Source organism: Eublepharis macularius, chromosome 9 (genome assembly GCF_028583425.1).
Source record: "Eublepharis macularius isolate TG4126 chromosome 9, MPM_Emac_v1.0, whole genome shotgun sequence".
Classification (NCBI taxonomy): domain Eukaryota; kingdom Metazoa; phylum Chordata; class Lepidosauria; order Squamata; family Eublepharidae; genus Eublepharis; species Eublepharis macularius.
Window position 1 is genome coordinate 3,436,030 of NC_072798.1, and position 20,241 is coordinate 3,456,270.

General features: G+C 50.3%; 1 protein-coding gene across 1 annotated transcript in view; it reads left to right on the forward strand.

Moving 5' to 3' along the window:
* The window catches only part of IRF5 (interferon regulatory factor 5), a 51,914-nt gene extending 38,529 nt beyond the window's left edge, over nt 1–13,385 (forward strand). The window contains exons 5-9 of the mRNA XM_054989416.1: nt 536–569; nt 2,458–2,787; nt 4,785–5,174; nt 7,179–7,297; nt 11,410–13,385. Coding sequence (XP_054845391.1) covers nt 536–569; nt 2,458–2,787; nt 4,785–5,174; nt 7,179–7,297; nt 11,410–11,649 — 1,113 coding nt within the window. The 3' untranslated portion in view covers nt 11,650–13,385. The remainder of the gene's footprint in view (nt 1–535; nt 570–2,457; nt 2,788–4,784; nt 5,175–7,178; nt 7,298–11,409) is intronic.
* The last annotated feature ends 6,856 nt before the right edge of the window (nt 13,386–20,241 follow it).

Genomic DNA, 20,241 nt, shown 5'->3' on the forward strand with positions numbered 1-20,241 from the left:
TTTACCCTATGGCATTGTTTATGGAACTGTCCTTGATACTGCATTGAAATGTACTTGATACTGATTGTACTAATCGCATGCTGTGTAATCCTCCTTGAGTCTCAGTGAGAAAAGCGGACTATAAATGACGTCAATAAAATAAATAAATAAAATAAATGTGCCAGGAGCTTTGTCAGGATTCTCTGTTAAAGGTAAAATAGAAAAGAGTCCAGTAGCACCTTTAAGGCGAACCAACTTAACTGTAGCATAAGCTTTCGGGAACCACAGCTCTCTTCGTGCATCTGACAAAGAGAGCTGTGGTTCTCGAAAGCTTATGCTACAGTAAAGTTGGTTCGTCTTAAAGATGCTACTGGACTCTTTTCTATTATGCTACTACAGACTAACACAGCTAACTCCTCTGGATCTGTTAAAAGTGGGATTTACAAATAATAGCCGTTCCAGACAAAAGGGCTAGCGTGGAAGCACTTAAAGGCGCCGGCTGCTCTTTGTGGTCTTCCTTTCTGCCTATCACTAACATCAATTACCTGATTTACAGTTACAGAAGATGATGCCCACGTTGAGGATTGCAGGTGGGTGTTGGAACTGCTGGAGGGAGGGGAGGAGACTGTGGCTGTGGGGCAGGAAGAATCAAGGGGGGGGGATGCTGTCCTGTTTGGGCGGGGTTCTTGGTGCCCTGCACCTTCCCATCTCTAGAGACGCCCCCGAATTTTTGTCTTGGATGAGCAACACTATAGAAGCCCTTCCTGGAGGAAGCATGGGCCGTTTCCACACTATTCTCCTTCATCCGGAACGGGGTGCAACGTCGCAAAACAACCGCGGAAGATAGCGTCTTCCTGCGCGAGTTTTGCGCAATGTTGCGCCCCATTTCAGATGAAGGTGAGTAGTGTGGAAACAGCCATGGTGAGGCTGGAAGTGAAATCCATAAATATGATGCCACAAACATGGTACAACCAATATGCTGGTCCTGAGCCAACAGAAATTATGTGTAACTCCTTCAGCTTTCAGTGGAATGTAGTCGTGACCAACTATAACTGGATGGGGGCCAAAGCTTAGGCAGGGCTTTTTTTCAGTGGGAATGTGGTGGAACGGAGTTCCGGAACCTCTTGAAAACGGTCACATGGGTGGTGGCCCCGCCCCCTGCTCTCCAGGCAGAGGGGAGGTTAGATTGCCCTCTGTGCCGCTTGGCGGCTTGGAGGGCAATCTCAACTCCCCTCTGTCTGGAGATCAGGGGGCGGGGCCACCACCCATGTGACCGTTTTCTCCGAGGGCAACCCACTGAGTACCACCACCTCTTTTCCCAGAAAAAAAGGCCTGAGCTTAGGTATTATAAATGTATTGTATGAGAATATGAATATAACACATATTGGGCTCTTTGTTTCAGTTGTACTTTCGCAGAAAAACTGCACACTGGGTTGTGCCCATAAGCATTCATGCTGTTTCTTTGCCAACTCAAATTTTATTTATTTAACAAATTAAATTTATATTCCGCTCTCCCTGCAAGCAGGCTCAGAGCAGAATCACAGTCATGTAATGGACACAATCAAAACATGGTAGCATACATTAAAACATCAGCCAGTATAATAATCCGTTAAAACAGCCGCGCACATATTGCAAACGATTCTGTGTTTGCAAAATGATCTGTAGGAAATGCCTGTTCTGGTTACCTTCAAGAATTCCAGAAATCTCTAGGCAGGTCTCTTGGGTAATGTTGGGGCGGGTGAATGTGGCTAGCGTGAGGGGTCGGGACAAAGAGCGGCATATTGAGCTCTTCAAGAAAAGTCATGTCGTTTGGCTGAGACCATTAGGGACCACTGCCTAACTATTGTCCCTAACTAGGACAATATATGCAGCAGCCTGTCAAAGCAGACCTGGTCAGTCTCCAGATGGCGAGGCCTCCCCCGGAGCAGCCCCACACAGGCCACTTTGAACTTCCTAATATGGAAGACGTAAACCCAAATGAAAGGAAATGAGAATTGGAGGTTAATACATTTATAGTTTTGTTAATATTTTCATTTCAGTATGGAATAAGTCATGTTTTCAAAATGGCAGGTGGAAATCCAGCTTGCCCAGAGGCTCAGTAAGAGCAGCTGGTCAGGTGGAGCAGCGCCGCGCACCCTCTCTTAGGCCGGAGGCGTAATTCTGTAAAGCCCGTTTAGGAGCTGAATCCTGCTTAGGGTGATGGAGCGCAAATTTAAGACGCTGACAGGCAGCCAGCCAGTAGGTTTTTGCACACCAGCTTTGTGTAGGAGCAGTCTACCTGCACAGTGTGAACATGGAATTTTGGCAGCTCCACCAGTGGGTGCAAAGTGTGTTTGTGTGTAGCAGTGACTCAATAAAACTCTGCTGCTCCCTTCTTTAGTCTTTTGTGGTCAAGGTTGTATACGTGGATGGAGCGGGGGGGGGGCTCCCAGGTCCGCTGTTGCTGTATCATCCCTGGCTTGACTCGCTTCTCTGCAGACTCTGGCCACGGCGTGGAGCCGCTCCCTCCCTACCCGTGGCTGAAGCAAGAGATCCCCTACTCCAGCTCTTGCGGCAACGGGTCTTTCCCACACTTGGGGCCTCCAGATGTCCCCGGCATGTCTCCGCCTCCTCCCCCCGTCGGACCTCCCTCGGCATTCGCAGTAGGACGGGAGCCCACAGCGCCAAACTTTGCCGAAACTGCCGACCAGATGCGGCTAGCATCCCTCGTCCCTGGGGCTGTGGAGCCTTTGCCCCAGGCCGCCTGCCCTGTGGCACCCATGGAGCAGTTCATTCCCAGCTTGCTGATCAGCCCCCACATGCTACCACGTAAGACTTCTTATGGGGAGGCTTGGTCCGTGGTCTTGAGGTGGGCAGAAATGTGGAAAGTTGAGATGCCGTGGAGTCACAGGTCTGACATGCAGTTTCCCCCAAGAAAAAGTGTGACATTATTCCCCCAACTCCCCAGCAAATGTGTGAACATCTCTTGAGCTGGTTTGATTGATGATATCTTTGTGGGGTTAACAGTGCTGGGCCAGTTCTCCCAAGTGACTTTTGGGGCGGCACAATTAGGGGGGATGGATCCTCTGCAGGGGATCTGTGGCACCAGAATGGACTGGCATCCACTCCTGGACCCACAACAGGCCTACAAAGGGATGGGGGAACCAGTACCTTGCCCGTCCCTGTGACAATGATCCTCAAGCAGTTATCAAGGGCTTCTAGATCAGGGATCCCCAACCTTTTTAAGCCTGCAGGCGCATTTGGAATTTTGAGAGGGGTAGTGATAGGGTTGCCAACCTCCAGGTGGTGGCTGGAAATCTCCTGGAATTACAACTGATCTCCAGGCCACAGAAGTCAATTCTCCAGGAGAAAATGGCAGCTTTGGAGGAAGGACTCTATGGGATTATATCCTGCTGAGTTTCTTCCCCTCCTCAAACTCTGCCCTCTCCAGGCTCTACCCTCCAAATCTCCAGGAATTTCCCAACCTGGAGTTGGCAAACCTAGGCGGTGAGCACCATCCCAAAATAGCTGCCCCAGGAGGCAGAGCTGAATGGAACAGCTCGCTCTGTCACACCTCCTGTGAATAAGGACAGCCAGCAGGGGAAATGGAGCCACACGACGATGGAGGAAAGCCCAGGTGCTTTACCAGTCCTGATCCACCAGTGGAAAGCCCACTTATTTGAATGAGGGCAGCCTGCCATACAGTGGTCTCTCCCACTTTCTGAAAGGTGTGGTGGGGGGCCAAGGGAAGTACTGGAACCTGCGGGAACCACATTGGCGAATCCTGTTCTATAGAGATCTACAGTGCCTGCCAGTGGGGGGCAATCTCCCAGCAGTTTACCTTCTTGCCCACCAGTTGCTGGTTACCGGTGGGAGATTTTGGACCACCTGGTGATCACCCGCCACCAGGCATGCCGGGAATGTGTGTGGCGTGCACGCTCCTGGGGGGGCATGACGTCACTTCCTGATGTGATGTCATTGCACTGGCCACAGGCATGCTCCCGCACTTCGTTGGGGCCAAATTTGGCCCCAAACAGGCCAGAATTAGCTCCACACAAAGTGTGGGAGCACACTTGTGGGCAGCGTGATGATGTCACTTCCTGGAAGTGAGATCATCACATAAGTGCCGGGAGCATGCACAAAGCACGAGCATAGATGAGGCACGTGATAAGTGCCACGTCCCCCCCTCCCACGGGGAGGGTATAGGGACCTGGCAACCTTACCCTTATAGATGCTTAGAACACCCTGAATCTGTTACCTTTTCAAAACCCTTGGACAGGGGGGGTGGGCAATTGTTTTGGCTCGGGGGCCACTTTGTGGGAGCGGAGGTTAGCGGAGGGCCGCACCTTTTAAAATGATTGCATTCATTAGTTAACTTTGCATTTCAGAAAAGGTATAAATTGTATCATAAAAATCAATAAATATAAATTAAATAAAATAGTGGTAGTTTTATTCTATTTATTTATTGTGCTAATTTCATATCATCTATAGCTGCAAGCACATTTAATTTGTTCTGACTGTCTTGGCGGGCCACAAAAAACTCTGTAGCGTGCTGCATGTGGCCCGCGGGCCGCAATTTGCCCACCCCTGCCCTGGGAGGTAGGCTGTTCTGCTAGCTCTTATGTTGCGGGGATGCGTGTGTGTGAAGCTTAAAATGAGGGCGTTGCCTAAGGCCACAGAGTGAGAGGCGAGACTCGAACCAGGGACTCCCCCACTTAGCCACTTCACCAGCTCTCAAGATGGGGATGCAAAGGGGGGCAGGATGAGGGGGGAGTTTTGAGGTTTGCAGTAATGGTGAAACCGCCTCTGCTGCCCTTCTCCCCCAGTGACGGACCTCGACATCAAGTTCCAGTACCGGGGCCGCTCCGTGGGCAACCTGACGATCAGCAACCCGCACGGCTGCCGCCTTTTCTACAGCAACTTGGAGCCTACTCAGGAGCAGGTGGACCTCTTTGGGCCGTTGACGCTGGAGCAGGTGCGCTTCCCCAGCACGGAGGCCGTGCCCAGCGAGAAGCAGCGCTTCTACACCAACCAGCTGCTGGACGTCTTGGATCGGGGCCTCATCCTGGAGCTGCAGGGCCAGGACATTTACGCCATCCGCCTGTGCCAGTGCAAAGTGTTCTGGACCGGGCCGTGTGCCGGGGAGCTGGCCGGCCCCAACCCCATCGAGCGCGAGAAGAAAATCAAGCTCTTCAGCTTGGAGAGTTTCCTCAACGGTGAGAGAGGACGTCGGCACTCCACGCCCCACACCGAGGATCCTAGCCGTACCCACAAATCTGCCCCCTCCCTGGTCACTGACGCCTCGCTGGAGGAGGGAGGTCAAAATGCAGTCAAGGCTGTGACATTCTGCACATGCTCAGAGGCATTCTCTTTCAGTTCCCGGCTGAGTGTCCCTCTAACTTCTGGAAACGACTCCTGAGCTAGACAGCTAGAGTCCTCCTCTACTTTTATAGGGCAACTTTGGGCAGGTCTCTTTTGCTGATTGCTTCACAGCCATGGGGGAAAGTGGGAGGGGGTTGACTCATGCTTTTTGATCAGTCTCCCCCATTTCTATATAGGAGGGGGATTTTGACTGAGAAAAGGGCTGAGGCAGAAAGAGTGTAGCACCTGTATCCCCCCAAACAGGTGTATTGAACTAAAAAACCATTACTGCTAAGGGACACTCCACATCCCATTCAGTTTGATCCTTACAACAGCCCCTGTAACTTCAGAGGAGTTAGCCGTGTTAATCTGTAGTTGCAAAATAGTAAAGAGTCCAGTAGCACCTTTAAGACTAACCAGCTTTATTGTAGCATAAGCTTTCGAGAAACACATCTCTGTCAGATCTTTTGGGTGGGATTTAAACTTCAAATTTGTTGCAGCTTTCAAGGGTCCATGGAATATCTCCCCTGTTCATGAACCACTTTGCCATGTCTGCTCCTTTCCTTTGTTGTCCTCCCCCCGTCCTCAAAACTGAGGTGATGAGCCCCCTGGAACAGGGACCTGGGACTTGTTTTAGCCAAGGGTATCAGCTGCAGTGACTCTTAACACCACTGGTGTTTCAGTTGCCTTGCCCTCTAAAAGTAGAGGAAGACTCTAGCTGTCTAGCTCAGGAGTCTTTTCTAGAAGTTAGAGGTCCAGAGGAGTTAGCCGTGTTAGTCTGTAGTAGCAAAATAGTTGCACCTTTAAGACTAACCAACTTTACTGTAGCATAAGCTTTCGAGAATCACAGTTCTCTTCGTCAGATGCAACAAGAAGTTAGAGGGACACTCAGCAGGGAACTGAAAGAGAATGCCTCTGAGCATGTGCAGAATGTCACAGCCTTGCCTGTGACTGATTGCACTTTGACCCCATCCTCCTCCATCCCATGTGTTGGGGTCTCTGCTGAAATGAATGGACAGCTTTTGCAAACGGGGAACCCCATGTATGTACTAGTGTTACTCTACGTGCTTTGGAATCTCTGGTGTGGGTAACCCAAGTGTGTTCTTTTCCATCAGCTTGTGGTCACATCACCCCTGCCCAGCCCAGACCCTTGTCCCCCACATTTTTCTCTCGCCACACCTGCCATTTTCAAACATTATTACATATAATCATATATTAACAAATCATAACAAACAAGCCTGTAATTTCTGCCTGCTTAATGTTTTAAATTACATCTTTCCGTTGTGAAGAGTGCCTTCAAGTTATAATTGACTTATGGCAACCCCTGGCACGGGGTTTTCATGGCAAGAGAGTTACAGTAGTTTGCCACTGCCTGCCTCTGCAACCCTGGTCTTCGGTGGAGGTCTCCCATCCAGTTACTAACCAAGGCCGACCGTGCTTAGCTTGAGATCTGACAAGATCAGACTCACCTGGGCTATGCAGGTGTGGGCATATCTTTTTTATAGACTCCTTATGGTGGAAGATGAAGAGTTATTGAGTGTTAAATAGCAAAAGATATAAATGGATTCCATGTGGCATCAGAAGCATCCACGCTCACTTGATTTGTTTTGCTAATTTAATCTGATGAATTAATTTTTCCAACAGAGTTATATTCCACCGGTGTTTGACCAACATAGTAGTTTTTGTTGTGGATTTCCATTGTTTAGCTTTGACAGAACTTACTGTTTTTTAAAAAAACATTGATTACTGTTTTTTTGTGCTGATTTCTGGTTTTCTTTTGAGAATTAATTTAATCCACCATTTTCTTTGCCTCTTTTCTCTCTTCAATTTCTGCTGTTCCCTTTTTCTGGCTTCTGCAGGACTCATCATGTTCCAGAAAGGACAGAGCACCGTGCCTCCACCCTATGAGATTTTCTTCTGTTTTGGAGAAGAATGGCCGGACCACAAGCCAAAGGAAAAGAAGCTGATCACAGTCCAGGTGTGTGTGTCTGTGTGTGTGTGTAGGGGGATGAGGCCTCTGTCAGATCTTTTTTTAAAAAATAAATTTTATTAAACTTAAATTTCAATGCATCTATCAAAGCATCAGAATGACAGTAAATACACACCACAGTAAAACAGCAGCATTGGAACCCCAACAGACAAAAACAACATAACAAAAAACCAAAGAAAATGACAACCAAACACCAGACGGAATAAACACCGGCAATCCCAGGTAGACCTCACGGGGAATCATATTCCAGAATGGTGGTGCTACAACCGTGGAGGCCCTGCTCTAAAGCCCAGAGGAGACTCTGGAGCAGATTTCAGAGGATGGGCAGGCCCCACACAGGTACAAAAAGCCTGATAAGGGACTATTTGATAGGATTCTAGCAAATAAAGGGAAAGCGAATCCAAAGACAGCAATTGGGTTGCCTTTCAAGGTAAAAGTGATCTGTCAATAAGCAGTAGAAAAGAGCAAGAGTCCAGTAGCACCTATAAGACTAACAAAATTTGTGGCAGGGTATAAGCTTTCGTGAGCTACAGCTCTGTATCTGAAGAAATGAGCTGTGGCTCACGAAAGCTCACACCCTTCCACAAATTTTGTTAGTCTCACAGGTGCTACTGGACTCTTGCTCTTTTTTACTGCTACAGACAGACTAACGTGGCTACCCATCTTGATCTATCAATAAGCAGTACAAGCAAACGAAGCTATCAGTATCCAAGTGAAATTAGAGGGCTGGTCTTGCCTCTAGCTGGGGCAATGGAAGTGTTTGCTTTCTATGAAGGAATACTTTTGCAAGCCCTGTTCCCTCTTGGTCTGGAAGCTCAGAAAAATCCCGGGGCCATGTCAGGTCTCAGCCTTGTGCTGCCACTCCTTTCCCTTACTCCCGGGGTGTACCAACTTCTGTCTTGAAAGCAACTGCTGCCTCCCAAAAATCTGAAAGATCTCCTGCTAGACGGATTTGTACCTCTGCCACTCTGGCTGTTTCCACACGTCCTTAAAGGGACACCCCACTCACTGAACGCCACCGGCTTTTCCCCTTCACTCCACACGTCTCCGATTTCAAAACGGTAGCAAGCTGTTTGGCTTCCGTTTTTTTGGCACCTTTTCTGACAACGCACTTTCCCACGGTCCCCGAAAAGGCATCGACAAAACAGAAGCCAAATAGCCTGCTACCATTTTGAAATCGGAGACGTGTGGTGTGAAGGGGAAAAGCCGGCGGCGTTCAGTGAGTATCTGCATTTCCATTTAAAGGATCCTCCTAGTTGCCACATCTCCTGCTTCGCTTATACTGGCTAGCATGGGTACAGTCTTTCGCACTTCCACACATTTGTGCCTTAGGGATGGAGAGCTCATCTACTTCCCTCTTGTTCACTGCTGTTTGAAAAGTAGAACCAAATAGGCATGGCATATTTACAGAGATCAGGGCCTGAGCTTTCAAAATATAAGGGAGTTTAATAAACAAGAATATAAAGAGCATACATGGCCACTTCAATTATCGAGCTGAGCAAGGATATAAAGAAAAGGTGTGTTCGGTGGGTGGCCACGTTGGTCTGCAGTAGAACACAGGATTTGAGTCCAGTGGCACCTTAGAGACCAACAAGATTTTTAGAGTGTAAGCTTTCGAGATTTAGAGCTCCCTTCTTCAGACCAAAGTGAAAACACACAGTCCTCTAAATCCTAAACTCTGTTCTTAAACTAAGCAATGTTTAATGGGGACAGGCTCTTGAAGCTGCAGCATTTAAAAGTCCATCATTTCCTTAAATCGCAGAGTTGGGACTTCTCTCCATTGTCCCTCGACACATGGACAAGATGGAGTCTCTAGATAAAGATTTACCTTGCAATCCTATGAAGAATTACTCCAGTCTAAGGCCATTGACTTCAATGGGCTTAGACTGGAGTAAGTCTGCATAGGATTGCACTATTAGTCCAGCATGGCTTGGGCCTATCCCAGGAAGATAAACAAAGAGAAGAAAGCATAAGAGGACTTCTCTCTCATGTCCCGAGATTATATAAACTTTCCTGGGGTATCCATCCTATTTTGGGATTCATTCTGGCCCTTGTACCCAAAAAGAAAAGCACAAAAGCCTTTTGGCTTTTCCGCTCTCTGTTCTTTAGATGTGACATTCTAGCAGAGGTATTAAATGGTAAACCTTTTGTCTCACTCGCCAGATCCAATTTTACCTGTAAGCCTTGAAGAGTTTCCTCCTCGGGGTTAGATGACTCATGCCACACACACCCCTCCATCTTTCTTTTCTGCTAGCTACAAATTTGCAAACCAAAGAGTGGAAAACCACACCTCAAGGGACCCTGAATAACATTCAAAGCTGTGACAAAATGTGAAGGTGACACCACACCCGAAAAAAAAGAGAACTATTTGTATTATGCTTTAACAAGCAATAAGATTGTATAATATCAGTATGAATTTGTCTGTCACTTGGCTGTTTGTCTATTAATCGACTGTTGTTTCACTGTATATCCTTGCATTTTATAGTGTGCATTATTAGTGTATGAATTGTGTAAGTATTTTTGCATGAGATTGTAAATTATTTATCGTTACTATATGCACGAGGTCACTTTAAATTCTAAAAATATACTTTAAAAGATCCTTCACGTTCTGTCACCAAGGGTCCCTTGGGTGTGGTTTTCCACTCTTTGGTTTGCTGTTATTTCTAAGGACGCTTCTGTTATTTATTAAGATACAAACTTGCAGCCGGGCTCCAGTACACAGAGTTCAGTACCAACTTTTGGGAATATCCATGTGAATATGGAGGGCATTTCTACACACTTCGAATTTTTAAAAAGGTTTCTAGCCATCTTTATTAAAAAGGAAATCCCAAAGCAATAAGAACAGTTTTGCTTAAGGTCTGAAAAATCGGAAGTTGGGGGTTATTTGGAGGGGAAGGAGATGGACCTTTCTCCTGGCACATTTTTGTTTTGTTTTTTAATATATTTTTTATTTTAAGAAAAAAAGTTAGAGAATAGAGGGGATACAGAAAAGAAAAAAGAGGATTATATAACGTGATTGTATAGCTCTAAAATAATTATATATAACAGAACAAGGCTTTTTTTCTGGGAAAAGTGGTGGTGGAACTCAGTGGGTTGCCCTCGGCGAAAATGGTCACATGGCCAGTGGCCCCGCCCCCTGATCTCCAGACAGAGAGGAGTTTAGATTGCCCTCCACACCAATCCAACGGCGTGGAGGGCCATCTCAACTCCCCTCTGTCTGGAGATCAGGGGGCGGGGCCACCGGCCATGTGACCATTTTCAAGAGGTTCCGGAACTCCGTTCCACCGCATTCCAGCTGAAAAAAAGCCCTGTAACAGAATATATAAAACAGGAAATGTTTCTTCCCAACAGCTTCCTGGTCAATTGTTGAGATCTTTCCTCTTGCTTTGCCAGTAAAATATTAGAGATCCAGGAAAGGTCACAATTAGGGCTGGAAAGCGATGACCATTAGGGAGGACAATTCTACCCCTAACTCTGGATTGTGTGATTCCAAATCTTTTGCACAATAGCCACAACTTTACCGCACCCTTTTCTAGTTCTTTTTATGGACTCACTGTGGTGTACTGTGGCAATGAGTTACTTAGGTCACGGAAAGCATCAAGCAGAGATTTTATTTAAGCCAAGGGGAGAGCCCCATACAATCATAGAGCCCCATACAATCATAGATCCAGAGGAGTTAGACATGTTAGTCTGTAGTTGCAAAATAGTAGAGTCCAGTAGCATCTTTAAGACTAACCAACTTTATTGTAGTGTAAGCTTTCAAGAAAAACAGCTCTGTGTTTCTCGAAAGCTTACACTACAATAAAGTTGCATCTGACAGAGAGCTGTGGTTCTCGAAAGCTTATGCTACAATAAATTTGGTTAGTCTTAAAGGTGCTGCTGGACTCTTTACTACTGTACAATCATGTAGGTCAACCCTCATACCCATTCCTAATCAAGAATGTAATGTCTCCCCCACAGCTCATTCCAGTTGCTTTTTTGGGTTTGCAGAGGTAATGCTAATGAAAAATGAACTTTTGTGGAGTGTGAGTTTGCAGGAGGGGACAAGGAAAGAGTTGGAGCTTATTCTTTCTTCTCTGACTCTCCTCCCTCAACCGTAGGTGGTCCCGGTAGCTGCCCGCCTTCTCTTGGAAATGTTCTCTGGGGAACTGTCCTGGTCAGCTGACAGCGTCCACCTCCAAATCTCGCACCCGGATCTCAAGGACAAGATGGTGAAGCAGTTCAAGGAACTGCACCAGCTCTGGCAAACGCAGCAGAACATCCAGCTCCAGGCCTTAGAGCCGACAGGGCCAGACACGTGGCCGATGCAGACCAACGCCGCTGACCAGATGCACCACTGAAGGGCACACGGGGCAGTCTTGCAGTCACCAGCATGGCACTGGGGCATCCTGTGGTTAGGCTGGACTCGGCAGGAACCCCCTCTTCTGAGCCGCGCACAGTGAAGCCATTTGACAGAAGCTGTAGGCCGAGGGCTGAAGTGCTATTTCCAGCTATTCTAAAAGGATAAAAGAGGCAGCTGGAAGGGGGGAAGGGAGAAGCAGGAGAAACTTGTGGGAGCCGGTAGGCTGGTCTTGTGCTCAGAACTGCACAGCCCATCCCTTACCCTGCTGTCTCCTAAAAGCAGACAAGTTTGCTAGATGTCAAAATTGCCATGTTGGACTATTCCTCTGCTTCCAAGAGGGGACAGCCAGGTGGTCCAAGGAAGCCCTTGAGGAGGACTTGAAGGCGAGAGCTCATTCTAGCGACGTGAGAAGCAGAAACCTCGCGGAGGGCAGCAGCTGGACTTGCTTGCCGAGGAGGAGCTCGTGCCCAGGGGCTGCTGCCGTCCCTAGTTTGTGTTACAGAGTGACTAAAAAGCCTGGATAGAAAGGAGGCTGGGGGAGAGGGACTTCAGAAGCCACGCGGCCTTCAGCCCTCTTCTCCCTGCCCCCCTCCTTCGGTTGGTGCAGGCAGCAGCCCCCTCCCACCCCTTTTGGAGACACTGACCCTGCAAACTGTCTAAAGTAGCCCACCCCTCTGGCCCAGACCTCGATGTGCCCACGGACTCCCTGCACAACAGGCGCCGAATGAACGTTTGGAAACAAAAACCACCACGTTGCTAGTCCTTATGAATGGGAGGAAGCTGTGCTTGCCAAAGTAGAGCACGCTGGAATTTTACGAGTCAGGGAGGCCTTTGAGGAGCTATTGAGCAGTCAGGTGTGGAGGGGGGGGGGCAGTTCATTCACTCTCGTTTTCAACCAGTGTTTGCCAGAGGGGATCTGACTCTTGCCTCCTCCCCTGCCTCCAGTGGTTTTCTTACAGACCAATACTGCTTTTGGAAGTGGATTAAGATGCTTTGGAGCAGAACAGTGTTATAAGGCAAGACAGCTGTGTGGTTTTATCCCCAACTGTGTATAGTCTATTTGAAGGACAAAGACAGACACACACCCCTTCCCTACCCTACGTAGTTATGGATGTGGATACTCCGTCCTATCACGGTCGGTCTGCCCGCCCGCCCTCTGCGACCTCTTTCCCTGCCTGGTGTCACTAGATTATGCTGTGGAATGTATAACGTGTGCAAATGGGAGCACTTCCGAGTGCAGAAATTCAGGGCTTCTTTTGCAGGCTGGGGAGTCACAGCGGTGCACCGAAGGAGAAAGGACAGCCTGCTGCTATTCTTCAAGCTTGGGGATTGTGGCCCAAGAATGGAGAAGGCTGCTCATGGCCGGGGATTTGAGCAGTCTGGTGCAGAGGCTGTGAATTCTCTCGCTCTTACATGCAGCTGCCTCAATGCACAGGGCTGAAGGGAAGATTACAGCTCTAACCCCCTGTCCCTGCTAGAGTCAGACTGCAAATTCCACCAGGCCCAGCACGGAGGGCAGGGCAGCGGCACCCTGATTTTTCCCCTTGGACATTCTGGGTCAGGCCCAGCCGAAACACGCCACCCTCAGCCACAGAAGCCAGGAGGGCCAAGGTTCCCTCCACCCACCGACAGATTCAGGCAGCTGCCACCAATAGCTACAGAACTCGAGTTCCGCCTGGACTCAGGCCTGGAGCATGCTGGCCTTATCTGTGAAATAAAAGCAATGACTACTTTGCCAGTGGCCAAGCACCTGTTTTTTCCATTAGCAACCAAGGCGCTAGGAGAAAAACCAGGCAGGGCTTGCCTTTCCAGGTACACAAACTTCGTTCCTTGCAAGCAAGACAGCATGGAAGGGGGGGGGAGCACAGCATTGGTGGCACTAGTAGCCCTGTTACCGCCCCCGCCCCCCCCCCCCGGTGTGTGAGCCCCAACTTGTTACTGTGGGTGATGCAGGACAGAGAATGCTGTTGCCTTAAACTGAGTCAGACTATTGATTTGATCTATCAAGTTCTGGCTTACTTATTTTTTTATGTCATTTATATTCCACCTTTCTCACTGAGATTCAAGGCTATGCTGATGGGGAGTGGCTCTCTGGGGTCTCAGACAGCGCTGCCCCAGCACCTACTTTCTTGTCCTTTCAACGGGAGATGCCAGGGAATGTAAAGCCACGGCGTCCTCCAGGCGCCCAGCGGCAGGACTGGGGATTCAGGCAACGGGTGCCCCCACCCACCTTAAGATCACACACACACACACACACACTGAAACGCCAAATTCCATCACGAGCTAAAAAGCTCATGAACCCTGGTGACAAAAAGGGCTTTGGCACAGCAGACCCGGGTTCCCTTTCCGTCACCTGCTCCCACTCCGGCTATTCCGAGCTGCCTTCAGTGCCTGCAGCAATGGCTTCTAGCCAAGTGCGGAGTTTCTCACAGGGGCAGGGCTGGAAGCAAGGTTGATGGGCCCAGCCCTGGTTGAAGTTCTTCGCTCCATTAAAAACAAAAGCCGAGGGAGGTCCTCGTAGTGGCCAAGCTACAGAAGAGGGTGCAAGTAAGGAAAGAGATGCCTGGCGAAGGAGCCCACATCAGCCCAAGTGGGATTACTCTGAGAGTAAACACCTTCTGCCTCCTCTCAGGCTACCTGGAGAAAGTTTCTCCCCCTTAAGCATGATGAACAGCTTCCATGTCAGTGATTGCTCAGAATCCAGGAAAAGGGGCTTCAACGAACGCTTGGATCTCTCTCCGCTGCTCAGCTCCCCCCCTTCTGTGCCCTAGATGTAAACACAAGACACTCCCTCCTCCTCCGTGCCCCCTGCCTCCTGGGGCATAACCCTCCCCCTCTTCCCCACGAGCTCTGTGGTTAGCGAGCTTCCCTCCCTGGTTCCGGACTCAGCCCTCCACTACATGCAAGGTTCCCCCTTCCGTTTTATTCTCATACCCACCCCATAAAGTAGCTTAAAGCAGAGAGGCGGTGCCTGCCCAGTGAGCCTGAGGCCGGGGCCAAAGCTTGGCTCTATAACCCTGCTGCTGCAGTGGACAACCACGGGTGCTATCTACGAGCTGAGAGGACGCTTGCTGCCTTCCACCAAAATCAGCTCCTTGGTCCCGCTGGGCTTCAGCCTGCCTTGAACTGGAGGCAACTCTCCAAGGCGTTCCCTTTGCTGAAATCTGACAAGCCAGGCGCTCTGCCACTGAGCCAGCACAGAAGTGTCTGCCGCACGGGAACCGAGGAAAGGTGGTCCCAGGTGCCAGACAGGACAAAGGAAGAATTTAATGCCTGCCTCCCTGATTGGATGGTGGAAATCACCCAAGATGTTCTCCGCCTCAGAGGGAGAAGATCAAAGTAAAGCCAGGATGGCTGCTCGGGGTAGAAAATTGGGTTTTCTGGCTCACGTGACAGCCATTTCTTCCCCCCAGGACAAGGAGCTTTTTATTTTTTTAAAAAAAATGGCATTAGAATATTGTTGCATCAATACACCTTTTTCTTTATATTTCCACAAAGGAAAGGGCTACAGCCTTACTTAAAAAAAAATCTGGGAATTCAGCAAACCTGATACAGCGATCACAATAATGATGTATCGATGTAACAATACTTTAGTGCCTATTTTTTTTTAAAAAAATGCAAAAGCACTTTTGGCCCAGAGGAGGGGGAAGGTGGCCATTTAATATTATTAATTAATTTATTATTAATTAATATATTAGATTTTTAGTCCGTCCTCCCCACTGAATGGGATCAGGGCAGAGCGCAACATTTTAATTTACATAAAAACACATAAAAGCAGGTAAAACATTACAACAAAATTTAAAACACTACATACTATAAAAAAACTTCCCCTGAGATGGCGATAGAAGAGTTACTTCATTTCAGACTTGGCCCATATATCCATATCTATAGATATATATAGGGTGGTGGACAGATCTTTTCAAGTCAAGTCATGTATGGCCGGTGGGGGCCCAGCCCAGCCTCCCCCATATGCCTGGCGGAACATCTGTGTCTTACAGGCCGGGTGGAAGGGTAATAAATCCTGTCCGGCCCTGGTTTCATCAGATAGAGAGTTCCACCAGGCCGGTGCCAGGACAGAAAAGGCCCCGGCTCTGGTCGAGGCCAGGCGAGCCTCCCTAGGACCGGGGACCACCAAAAGTTTTTTGTGTGTAGAACAAAGTGTTCATCTTCGTTCTTCTGTGCCTCCACACATGGGTACTGCGCACGCGCAGGCCAGCCGCCGGAAGATTTTTTTATCGCTTTCCCAGCTCCGAAGGGGCCGTTTGCCGCGCGCCTCAGCGACCGTTTCCCGCCCAAACGGTCACATGCTCCTCAGCGGCCAACGGCCCCTTCCCTCAGTTCTCCCTTGCCGCCGCTCAACCAACACACAGAGCCATAGCCCCGATAAGACTAGAGCCATAGCCCAGTTCTCTTCTTGCCGCCGCTTGAGGAGAACGTTCGCTTGTAGCTCCGTGTTTTTTCCTGTGCCTTTGGATTGCTTTCTCGTGCTTGACTTGGATTCTGAACTTGACCTTTCTTCTGCTTCGTGATTTGGACTGACTGATTTGGTAGTGTATCGATCCGGACTGTATTTGACTTCGCGTTTTGGCTTGCCCCTCGGAATGGCTTCTACAGCCCTGTTTAAGCACTGTGCCCAGTGCCGTGCTAAAATGGCCCAAACGGATGGGCATAGCCTTTGCCTGCTTTGTCTGGGGGAGGAACATGTAGTCCCCACTTGTAAGATCTGCCAGGGCTTTACGCATAAAGCCAGGCAGGAGCGGTCTGCCCGCCTCAAGGCTTCACTGTGGCAGCGGGTCTTGGACGCCCCTGGGCCCTCCGAGGCGGAGAAACCTGGGGCCGCGGAGAAGGCTGGCCGAACCTCCACCCATGTCGGGAGCCGGTCGCGAGCGGGCTCTGTAGCCTCTTCAAAATCGGTGGCTACATCCCGCCCGGCGGACAAGCCTGCATCGAGGGCAAGCTCGGTGGCGAGGTCTGCGAAGTCCCCGCACAAGTCGGCGTCGGTGAGGTCGGAACCGGGGAGGTCGACTCCGAGGCCGGAACCTGGAGAGTCGGAACCGATACGATCAGCCCCGGCGTCGATCGAAAGGCCTGCGTCAGTCCCGGGACCGGAGACTGCGCGAAAGGCGTCAATCAAGAGGACATCGGTTCCGAAAGCTTCCTCCGATTCGGTGCCGAAGAAGAAGGCTAAGAAGACCAAACATCGTTCTCGGTCCCCTCGGCGCCGGCCTGCAGAGGAGGTGGTCCTGGTGTCTCCACCTACGCCGTCGCCTCACCTAGACTCCCCTGACCGTCCCCTCCTTGAGGAAGAGGTGCCGGATCCCGGGGCCTATGTGGTCCTGTCGAGTGGGCGGCGTTCGCCAACACCGGAATCGAGCCCGGCTCCGCGTCGTCGGATCCGAGAGGCGACCAGGGATCCTTCGCCTGCACAGTCTGCCCGTAGTCAGCGGTACTGGTCGGAGGGGAGTGTCGGATCCGAGCGAGTCGGATCCGAACGGTCTGTGGCTGCGCGTCATCGACAGGCTACAGATCTACCTGAGGCCTTTCGGTGCCAGTGGAAAGGGGCTCCGCCTGGCTTCAGATCGTCGGATCCGGGGCCGTCGTCGTCTAGCCGTCGTGAGTGGTTGCCCCCACCCTTCCCAGGAGACGAAGTATCAGCTCTTCCGTCTGATGAGGATGACGAGGATGTGGGGTCCGGCTACCGCTCTGAGTCGTTCTCTGAACCATCCCCAGACGACAATGTTGGTCCATCCACCAGCTCTCCCTTCGAGGACCTGCGGATTTATGCAGACCAAATGGCCCGCATGTCCAAGGCCTTGGAGATTGACGTATCTTCCGTGGTCCCGAAGACGAAAGACAAGCTGCTGTGCAGAATCTATGGAGAGAACCCGGCTACAGTAGGTTTTCCTATGTTGGAGGGCTTGGAGGAGATCATCGACAAGGTCTGGAAGTCACCATCTGACCTGCCTGCCACGTCCAAACGCATCGAACAGATGTATAAGATCAAACAAGGGACGTGGCAGTCTCTCATCAAGCACCCTCCACCATCATCCTTGATAGCCGAGGAGATTCAGCACAAGAAGTCGGGGTCCTCCTCCGTACCACCGGATAAGGAGGGAAAGAAAATGGACGCACTGGGTAGGCGTCAGTACTCAGTCGCTGCTTTAGCCCTCCGGATAGCCAACTATCAAACAATTATGGCGGGCTATCAGCTCTACCTATGGGAGAAGCTAGCCAACTATGTCACTGACCTCCCTGCTGACAAGAAGGCGGTGGTGTCGTTGCTGCAGACGGAGGCAGTACGATTATCAAAACAACAGATGAATGCTGGAAGTCATGCAGCTGACACGGCGGCTCGGGGTATGGCATCAGCAGTGCTTCTGAGGAGACACTCGTGGTTGCGGTCAACTGCCCTCCCGCAGGAGGTGAGGGCCAAGATTGAACGTCTGCCCTTCGAGGGTGACTCCCTCTTCTCTACCACCACCGACGAGGCGCTTAAGAAGAAGAAGGAGGACCGGCAAACAGCTCGCTCCCTGGGGGTCACTCCGGCGGACAGGTCCACGTTCAAATCTCGGTACTCGTCGAGGTATAATCCCTACCAGTACCGCAGCAGATACCAACCCCGTCCGTACTATCCGCAGTATCCTACTTCGCAGCGCCAGTATACCCCAGCTCAACACCAAGGCAGGAGGCGTAGGCCGTTCAAGCCCCGCTCGTCTCAACCTCCACCCCAGCAGAAAGATCCGCAAGGGGCTGGAAGGCAGTTCTGAAGACCCGGCCCTGCGGCAGCCCTGAACTTTTCGGACAGACTCAGTCCTTTTTTGTCTGAATGGGAGTCAATAACATCTGACTCATGGGTCTTAACAATTGTTGATAAGGGGTACGGGCTGGAATTCACTGAACTGCCGATGTGTACTTCACCGCTGAGTGCGGTGAATAATACCTTGGTTGAGCTGGAGGATGAAATTCGGTCCCTCTTGGCTAAGGGTGCTGTGGAAGAGGTGCCCTTTGTGGAATCTGTGAGGGGTTTCTTTTCCCGGTTCTTCCTAGTCCCTAAGAAGGATGGGGGTCTACGTCCAATTTTGGATCTTAGGGGCCTAAATGCCTTTCTAAGGGTCACCAAGTTTAAAATGATCACACTGCCTGCTATAATTGCCCTTTTGAGGAAGGGGGATTGGTTCGCTGTCCTGGATTTAAAGGACGCGTATTTCCACGTGGGGATCTTGGAGGAGCACAGGAAATTTCTGTGCTTCGTTTACAAGCAGCGGGTATTCCGTTACAAGGTTCTCCCCTTCGGCCTTTCCACAGCCCCACGTGTGTTTACTAAGTGCGTGGCTCCTGTGGTTTCCTTTCTTCGAGAGCAGGGCTGTACCATCTATCCCTATCTCGACGATTGGCTCATAACGGCGAGCTCGGAGGCTAAGCTTCTGCAAGATGTGGCATTGGTGCTAGACACTTGCGAACGATTAGGCCTCCTGGTTAACTTTGAAAAATCTAAGCTGACACCTAGCCGTGTTGTGCCTTATATTGGGGCAGTGTTCGACTCAGGGGAGGCCAAGGCTTTATTGCCTCCAGAGCGGGCACGTTCTTTGAAGAGACTGGTAACCCTGTTTAGACGGAATCGCTATCAGCCAGTGCGCATGATTCAATGCTTGTTAGGGCATATGGCTGCTGCGACTCCGGTGGTCCCTTTTGCGAGGCTGCGGATGCGCCCGCTTCAGAATTGGTTTGTGAGGAGATACAATGCTTTACAGCATCCTCCGACTGCTAAATTCTCTGTTCCCAGAGCCGTTATATCCTCTCTGAACTGGTGGTTGTCGGATGTTAATTTGTTTAAGGGGACCCCATTTGGTTTCCATCATCCCGAGTTCTCCGTAACCACGGACGCCTCTCTGCAGGGGTGGGGGGCTTTCTGTGGGGAGCTGTGTGTTCAGGATGTTTGGTCTGAGAGAGAAAGGGGTCTCCATATTAATGTGCTTGAACTGAGGGCTGTTCGTTTTGCACTTATGTCGTTCACAGCAATCTTGCAGAACCATCAGGTGCTGGTGCAGACGGACAACACTACCGCTATGTATTACCTGAACCAACAGGGCGGCACGGTGTCCATGATCCTCTGCAGGGAGGCCACGCTCATTTGGGAATGGGCAATCAGGAATGGGGTGACGCTTCGCGCCATTCATGTAGCTGGGTCGGACAATGTGCAGGCGGACACTCTCAGCAGGGTGCACATGCTGAATCACGAATGGGGGCTCAACGCAAAGTACGCTGGGCCGATCTTTCGGAAGTGGGGTCGCCCGAGCATAGACGTGTTTGCGACGTCGTCAAACACCAAGGCCGAGGTCTTTTGTTCTCGGGCAGGGAGCGATCCCCTCTCTATTGGGGATGCCTTCCAATTTACTTGGGCCCGGGGACTACATTACATGTTTCCGCCCGTCCCTCTCATACCCAGGGTGCTGTGCAAGGTGGAGAGGGACAACACGGACTGCATCTTAGTGGCTCCGTTCTGGCCACGGCAGCTCTGGTTCCCGAAGCTGCTGGAGATGTCCGGCCGAACTTACGTGGCCCTTCCGCCCCGGAGGGATCTCCTCCTACA